General features: G+C 37.1%; 1 protein-coding gene and 1 non-coding gene across 2 annotated transcripts; one reads left to right on the top strand and one right to left on the bottom strand.

Annotated features, from left to right (window-relative positions):
• Positions 1 to 915: 915 nt before the first annotated feature.
• LOC128235377 (coiled-coil domain-containing protein 12-like) lies at positions 916 to 4,191 on the bottom strand. Its single transcript, XM_052950186.1, has 5 exons — positions 4,044 to 4,191; positions 3,416 to 3,492; positions 2,796 to 2,857; positions 2,136 to 2,247; positions 916 to 1,213 (listed from the first exon to the last, which is right to left on the bottom strand). Exons 1-5 carry the CDS (start codon positions 4,181 to 4,183, stop codon positions 1,107 to 1,109), a joined length of 498 nt encoding a protein of 165 aa, XP_052806146.1. The 5' UTR covers positions 4,184 to 4,191; the 3' UTR covers positions 916 to 1,106.
• Positions 4,192 to 4,429: 238 nt separating this feature from the next.
• On the top strand, positions 4,430 to 4,502 carry Trnar-ccg (transfer RNA arginine (anticodon CCG)). Its single transcript has one exon. It is a non-coding gene; the product is annotated as a tRNA-Arg (tRNA).
• Positions 4,503 to 9,251: the final 4,749 nt, after the last annotated feature.

Here is a 9,251-nt window from a genome sequence, read left to right on the forward strand (position 1 = left end):
GCAGGCATTGTCACGTTATCACTCGGACAACCTTTTACCATTCAAGGTCACTGTGACCTTGACCTTTGGCCTGATGACCTCCAAAAACAATAGGGGTCAACTACTTGTCAGGCCCAACCTCCATGTCAAGTTTGAGGGCCATGGGTGCAGGCATTGTCACGTTATCACTCGGACAACCTTTTACCATTCAAGGTCACTGTGACCTTGACCTTTGGCCTGATGACCCCCAAAAACAATAGGGGTCAGCTACTGGTCAGGCCCAACCTCCATGTCAAGTTTGAGGGCCATGGGTGCAGGCATTGTTGAGTTATCACTCGGACAAGCTTTAAAATTATTTTACCATTAAAGGTCACTGTGACCTTGACCTTTGACCCGATGACCCCCAAAATCAATAGGGGTCATCTACTGGTCAGCCCCAACCTTCATGTGAAGTTTGATGACCATACGTCCAGGGATTGTTGAGTTATCACTCGGACAAGCTTTGGTCTACCGACGGACGGACCGACCGACATACCGACATGCCTGTGCAAAGCAATATACCCCTCTTCTTCGAAGGGGGGCATAAAAAGTGATAAAAAGTCATCATGTTAATAAACAAAGCAAATCAATACATTAACAAAGCCATCACCTTGGAGCAAAAAATGTTACTGTACCAAGTAACACGCATTTATTTGCATGTACTTGTACTTAACGTTATTTTTATAAATATATTTATGACCTAAATGATACATAATCCTAGTATTCCACTTTGATAAGAGTTCCTACGAAACATTTTACCATTTTAGTATGAGCATTTGTAAATGTAACATATTAAATTGGATATAATGGCCCCGTCTGAGACCAATGTTACAATGCATAACACTTAAGCTTGCATCATCAAAATTCTTCCAATTAACATTTACCTTTATAATCTTTGAGATGGCCTTTTGTGATTATAACATGCATGTACCACACAATAATCTTTCCATTTGGCATAACGTAACTTTATCTCAAAATATATCTTCAACATTGTCTTCCACTGTTTGATAATAATCATGTCACAACATTTTCCCATCACGTTCAATTACTAATATAAACTGGTCCTTAATCATCTCCATGTCTGCATTTCAATCATTGTCATCATCATCATCATCAGCAGCAGCATTATCTGGATGTGCTGCTCCTGCATTCACCACCTGTGCTAGATCTTCTCCACTTCTTTTTAATCTCTCCCCTGAAAAAACACACAGTATGTTTTAGGTGAGAGTGGTCCAATGGTATTGATGTTCACCTCACACCACAGAGCCCCACTCAGACTCAAGAGTGCTTCATATCAGCTTTCAGCTGTCTTCAAAATCAAGCTTAAATAAATGATTATGAAAACAAAAAATACAGTTTAAAATGCCAATATGTGAACAGTTCTATTGTGAAGTTAGGTCAGTTACCAAACTCATGTGGCTACATGTACCTATACACAGACATGTATGGTACTTAAATTTATATACATTTATCAGTGTAAGGATTGTTTGTCTGCACATGTTGAAGTAGTCACAAGAGGGTTAAGAGTCATAACTCTATAAGATAAACATACATGTATCAACTCAGCTACTTACAAGTCATACATAAATAGGCAAGACTATTTGGCACGACCATTTTCTAGTCAATTCACGGTATGGATAATATTATACAAAATATATGATATCGTTCAATATTGGTCAACTACCTCATTACCTGATGTCTGAAAAGTTCATTATGTGACCAAAATTGAGGATGTTGGAGCTTTTTTTCACAGCACTTAATAGATGGCATAAATTCATTAAGTGGTCACTATTTTTTTTTATTTTTTTTTTCAAATATCTTATTTTTAAAAAGCATTTCAGTCTATTTTTAAAATTCTAACTTATATGTGCAAAAATTCCCAATTTGACAGAAATGGCTCATCTGAAATTATAACGCCTACATTGTTAATGTGCAATTTCCAACTTTATCAGGTATTGCGTCAAAATTGCCAAAAAAAGCCCTCAATTCATCAAATCTTAATACAAGATATAAACTTTATTTTGTAGCATTTACCACAAACAATCACATTGTATATGATGATGTACAGATTGTGTACAGACCACAAATATAAGACAAAGTGGAACATGAGTTCTTACTAATCAACTCTGCAATTGCTCGCTGAGTTCTTCGTTCCAGTTTCTCCAGCTTTTTTGCCACATCTCTCTTTAGATCCCAGTCTGGTTTGCGAGGCGCCAGATTCACTAAATCCTGAAATAGTGTTGCAAAATGAAACAAAACCCCAGATAAATTTCTCTTCCATTCTTCACATAATGTAACCTTTTGTAAGCCTCCTTAGCTGACAATGTACCCATGTAATATTACAGAGGTTGATATTGCACAGCAGCACTAGTCTGTATAATAATGATTGATTTTCCTGGGGATCCGTTCTTAAATATGTGCATCAGCAGGATGCATTATCTTAAATGAAAGTTTGCATGAATCTCTGCCGTTTTTTTCTTTCGAACCATTAGTTTTGAAATATGCAAATTCAATAGATGTATTCACACAGTTTTGAAAATCCATCACTGCATATAATGGACTATGTCATAAATCACTGCACCTTGCCTAGGGAGTTTATATCATGTGTTCTGCGTTTTGCATTATATTAAATCAAATGCAAATATAAGACAACTAGATTAAGAGACTGACCACCTAGGGAGTTTAATTGGAGTACATTTGGAATATTAGTACCTGGGTATACATTACAATACACTTTTATACAAAGACTTGTGACTGAGATAAATCATTGGTCATACCACTTCCTCCAGGACATCATGTGTTTTGGAAGCCTCCAACTGACTCTTCACTTTGTCAGCAACTGTAAAGAAAAGTAACATGTAACACCTCTGATGGTATGTGTTCAAAGTAAACAAGAATTGCGGCCTTTTCCCTGCTCTTCTTTCCTTTCCTTGCCTTTCATCATAAATTTCTTTCACTGCCTTTAAGTAAGCCTATGCTATTTTGTTGGCCATTAAGTAAGCCTATACTTCATTCCTGGCTTTAAAGAAAGCCACAGCAGGAATATTCCGTCAATTACCAACCAGGGAAACAGCACATTTAATTATTTACACATTCTTGCATACATGTCTGGACTTTAGTTCTTATATTTCAATTATCTCAAGAGAAAGGTAACCTTTCCTTAAAAACATAACCTGCCATTGACGAAAAACATATTTCAAATAATTTAAAAGATACAACTATGTACATTTTTTCAGTATTAGCAAAATAAATATACAAGAGGCAGCTTAGTGTTGGACTCAGCAAATGTTCCAATGTACATTGATTTAAAATTCTGAACAAAAGGACAGCTAAAACTAAGAATAAATAGATGAAAAGAGTAACTATTGTAAGTTTGTAACATATCTGATTATCATACCATCCTCTGGCTTCACTGAGGGTAAAGAATTTTCTTTTAAGCTCTCATCAAGGGGTTTGTAGCTCCTAAACACTGGCCTGAAAAATATCAATAATGTGTGACTGTATGCATGTTAATATGAGTAAAGTTTGTATCTTAAACATTGTCTTATGAAATGGTAACTGTTAAAAGATAACTTCACAATAAATAAATATTTACTTGACTTGACTTCACACCTTAATACAGTATGATACCGGTACCAACAAGATACCAACATCTTTCATAGCTAAAGAACTTCAGCCAACAGGTAATATATTACCTTTTGGGACGTGTTCAATGTCTAGTAAACATCAAAAAAATAAATATCAACATAAAAAGTTATGGAAGCCAGAATTACATCTTTCATTGTGTTTATTAAATGCTAGTCACTGTTTGATGTCATTTTATCAAAATGTGATGATTCAGGATGGCATGTTTTCTAACTGTTTTATAATGAAATAAGTCCTCACGCTATATAACTCAAATGTTTATGTTAAAGATGTCTAATGCTTATGTAGTGAAAAGCTGTTTTAGTTTATCCGAAAACGAAGCTTCCGAATTTATTGTAGTTTTCAATGTGAATCAAAATTTCATTCAAAACACGTATTACCTTGGTAATTTTTCTTTCTCTGTATCGGCATCATTCTCCTGTCCATTTTCTGATGCATCCCCTTTGTTCTTATTTTTGAGATTTTTCAATCTTTCCTTTCTTTTTAATGCCGTTTCCTCCAACGATCCTACGGCAGCCATGTTCGGTGTTCAAGAATTTAATGATTTGTGAAAACAGCAGCCCCGATATATTTTGCATGAAATAGGTGTATCGCGTTAAAATAAGATATGCATAAGATATAATAACAGACGCCATTGAGTTTATATTACTAATGTGAATGAAATCGAGTTGTAATGATTATTATTTGCATCTCACACAACTGCTTCAAATTGCATTTTAAAGCTGTCAGCCTTAAGTACATAATAAGCGAGCATCATTAAATTGAAGACCTTGTGGCCTAATGGATAAGGCGTCGGCCTCCGGAGCCGAAGATTGTGGGTTCGAGTCCCATCAAGGTCGTTTTTCAACTCAATTTTTTCATGTTTTGTGGAATATGAATAATTCAGTTGTAAAATCAGTCCATTCTGAATAACAAAACCCAATATCATTAATGAAATAGCGTACAATTGATTTTTTTTTATTTAACTCGAAAAGTAACCCAGCTCAGCTGTGTACGTTAAAAAATAGCATAGGGGTAAAACTCCTCGGATACACCGAACTTTAGGTCCATTAAGGCACCTTTAATTCGGGACTTTTAAGTTGATTTTATCTATTGCTGCTGCATCACGGGCAAGTAACGCCATCAAATTTTTAAAACACAAATGGTATACACAAGTAAGGTAAATCCATGCATCACAAATAGAAAGAAAATTCTATTGGTAAAGTTTCAGTTTAAAGTTGTACATGATAAGACATTAAGTCATTTAAGAAAATTGCTGGACTAGCCTAGTAAAACGTTGTTTTTATTACTTCCCTTTAATGTACCATATTATACTGGTACATGAACAATAATTCCGTGAGGTAGGAAGGATCATTAGAAGACCACTGGTACATGAACAGTAGTTGCGTGAGGTAGGCAGGTGCATCATTAGCAGACCACTGGTACATGAACAATAGTTCCGTGAATACTGGTACATGAACAGTAGTTCCGTGACCACTGGTACATGAACAGTAGTTCCGTGAAGTAGGCAGGTGCATCATTAGCAGACCACTGGTACATGAACAATAGTTCCGTGACCACTGGTACATGAACAGTAGTTCCGTGAGGTAGGCAGGTGCATCATTAGCAGACCACTGGTACATTAACAATAGTTCCGTGACCACTGGTACATGAACAGTAGTTCCGTGAGGTAGGCAGGTGCATCATTAGCAGACCACTGGTACATGAACAGTAGTTCCGTGACCACTGGTACATGAACAGTAGTTCCGTGACCACTGGTACATGAACAGTAGTTCCGTGACCACTGGTACATGAACAGTAGTTCCGTGAAGTAGGCAGGTGCATCATTAGCAGACCACTGGTACATGAACAGTAGTTCCGTGACCACTGGTACATGAACAGTAGTTCCGTGAAGTAGGCAGGTGCATCATTAGCAGACCACTGGTACATGAACAATAGTTCCGTGACCACTGGTACATGAACAGTAGTTCCGTGAAGTAGGCAGGTGCATCATTAGCAGACCACTGGTACATGAACAATAGTTCCGTGACCACTGGTACATGAACAATAGTTCCGTGACCACTGGTACATGAACAGTATTTCCGTGAGGTAGGCATGTGCATCATTAGCAGACCACTGGTACATGAACAATAGTTCCGTGACCACTGGTACATGAACAGTAGTTCCGTGAGGTAGGCAGGTGCATCATTAGCAGACCACTGGTACATGAACAGTAGTTCCGTGAGGTAGGCAGGTGCATCATTAGCAGACCACTGGTACATGAACAATAGTTCCGTGACCACTGGTACATGAACAGTAGTTCCGTGAGGTAGGCAGGTGCATCATTAGCAGACCACTGGTACATGAACAGTAGTTCCGTGAGGTAGGCAGGTGCATCATTAGCAGACCACTGGTACATGAACAGTAGTTCCGTGAGGTAGGCAGGTGCATCATTAGCAACATGAACAGAAGTTCCGTGAGGTAGGCAGGTGCATCATTAGAAGAATACTTGAAGATAAACAGTAGCAATTTCAAATTAGTTCTGGCCTTGATAGGTCACCGATGTAGTTCATATGTAGAGGTTGTTTAGAACTTTTTCCACAGTTTAAGACTAGTTTTGCACATATATTTTGAATACGTCGCGTTTTGAGTAGATTACAATCTGCTATGCCAAACAGCATATAATTGGAATAATCTAAGTGCGAAATGACAAATGAAAGTACAAGGATTTTGTAGCATTTGAAAAAAGAATTTTTCTAGAGAGTTTAGCATTACCTTAGAACACACTGACTGGCCGAACTTTGTCACCAGCTATGGCGTTTTCGTTTGTACATCTGCAACATCTATTTAACTGTGCCCTATCCAAACATAATAAATTCTGTTTTTGAGGTGGTCATTTTAAATTTGATTGCTTTCATTCACCCGTTTATTGTCACTGCACATTTTTCAAGTTCTTTGATCGCGTTTAATTCATTATTAACAGAAGTTGGCCGAAAACGTTTGTTCGCAGTGTGGTTAACTGCGACTCCATAGACCGATATGGATGATGGGATGACAATTAATAATGTTCCAGCATATGTGAGATAGAGTGTCTCTAACTGCCTTGTGGAACACTGCATTCCAATGTACGCGGAAATGAATGTGTTGCGGTGTTGGTACACACACGACAACTGCACTGAGATCAATGAGCGTTTTTACCTCTTGATTCTCATGCCAATCTGCAGGTCAATTACAAATTTAAGTAAAGCCGTGATAACGTATGTAGGCCGACTGGTTCTTAGAATGAAGATCGTGGTTTTCAACATGACTATAAGCCTTCTATAAACGACCCCCCCCCCCGCCCCCCCAAAAAAACCCCCCCAAACCCCGTGTATTTGTACACAATCTCTGTTAATTGATCTTAATCTTATTGCCTTATCAGATCTCCAATCTGAGTATCATGCTGTGCAGTTTTCGATGTTTTATTATAAAAAAAATGGACACTAAATGGCCCTGAGCCAATAAACGAATACACAGGAAATTGGCCCCTACTGTGACACCAGTGCAATTAGCAGGAGATGCACAGCAGAGGATTATCATGCCAAACATTCCTTATACTAGGCCTTTAAGTCTGGATAATATAGATTTTTCAATCACCTTGGAGAGAAATGATAAGTCACTCACTGGTCTTTAATTACTTAATTCATGTTCAAGATCATCCTTCAAACATACTTAAAATTTAATGTGTTGACATAGGCAATACGTCCGATTCACACAGTTTTGTGTTTTGTTCACTGATAAGCACTTTAACCGCCAACTCTGTTAGGTATTGACATCTTTAGTATCTCGAAAATTCTATGTGGTGTGGTCACTACTGCTATGAGTAGAAAAGGTGTATCCGATATCTTATATGACTCTGTCTATCTGTTAGACCGACTGTCTGTCTGTCTGTCCAACTGTCTTTCAAAGAGTCGGTCTATCTGACTGTTTTTCTTTCTTTCTGTCTATCTGTTGTCTGTCTGCCCATCCATCCGTTCGTACGTCTGTCTGCCTGTATGTCTGTATGGTTGTTTTATGAATATTTTAATTATGCAGATCTTGTTTAGGAACTTGAAAAGTGCAAAATTGGGTTACTAGATCCAAAAATTAGGACATTTCTATTTACGTTTTTCAGCGCTGACTTCAGTAGTAAAAATAAATTACATCCCTGTGCCGTGGGACTCATTATTGAATCTCCGAACATGTGTTTCTGTTTGTCTTTATGTTATGTATATATACGCTGATGAATAAGATATGTTTGAAATATCATCAGTCGAATCAGATTGCAATGACATTCATGGCCAAGAAGGTCGGTCAAATATAGATAATTTATTATCACAAATGATTTGCATACACTTTAGCAGCAAAGGTAAATCGATCCACCTCAAAGCCAAATATGTAGATGACTACGTCCTGACTTTGGTTTGATATTCTGATTTCCCAACCGGATCTACAGCAGGGCGTAAAGTGCACCCATTCAGTAGAATGCTTACTTCCGGTGGCCGTCAGGAATCCCAAAATCCGACCCTATTTGAAACGGCGGGAGATAGGTCACTACCAAGGTGGCAATCAACATCTCATCATTGGCGCAGTGGTTAGAGCATTCGTTTCTCACTTAGGCGACCCAGGTTCGATTCCCGAATATGAAAATCAACATTTTAAATAGGAAGTAAACCCCAAGACAGTCATCTGTCCTTTAACTTTAAAGGGCCTTAAATACACAAAGCTAACTTAAATATGCAGCATTTCCAAAATTGGATGAAATTTATTATCATTCATAATCAAATTCTTCTGAAACCTTCTTTAACTGACAAAGTCACTAATGACTAGTCTACAGCGTTAATAATTAACCAGTTTATGTGTTACAGGTAATTAAGTTGAATTTGCTAACCCTAACTGGAGAACCTGTTCGTGTTGTACAGCATGAAAAGGTAACAGGAGGAATATCTGGGCACTTTCAAGACTGTCTTAGTCTTATGATATATATTTTACCAAAAAGTTACAAGAATATTAACTAGATAGCTACATGTATATAATTATCGCAGTTATTAAGTGGTTAACACGAAACCAAGCGATCGTTATCAGGTTTTACGGCAGAAATATATCAGTATATCACCATTGAAAAAAGACATTTAAAGAGCTGCACTCTCACAGATATACCATTATTACAACCCTTTTTTATTTTTTTTGTCTTGGAAAGAGCAAATTTTTGCATAAATATCTGCAAACCAAGGATATAAGATTGCTGACAAAAAATCAGATCGTAGATTTTCATATTTCCGTTCGAAACTTAATGTTGTTACTAACGGTTTAAGAAAAATGCATAAAACATCCATTTTTGAACTTGAATATAAAATCTGCGATCTAATTTTTTGTCAGCAGTCTTATTTAAATTGTTTCCATAGATTTTTCCAAAAATTGGCTTGTTCCAAGACAAAAAATAAGAAAGTTGTCAAAACGTTCAATCTGTGAGAGTGCAGCTTTAAAGGGGTTGTACTCCGTATAATAAAATAGCGAAAAAAAAGAAAATTGTCGAAAACTGACATAAACTTGGCATCGATGTGTACAATGCATTTGAAACGTTCTAACTG

Source organism: Mya arenaria, chromosome 5 (genome assembly GCF_026914265.1).
Source record: "Mya arenaria isolate MELC-2E11 chromosome 5, ASM2691426v1".
NCBI lineage: Eukaryota > Metazoa > Mollusca > Bivalvia > Myida > Myidae > Mya > Mya arenaria.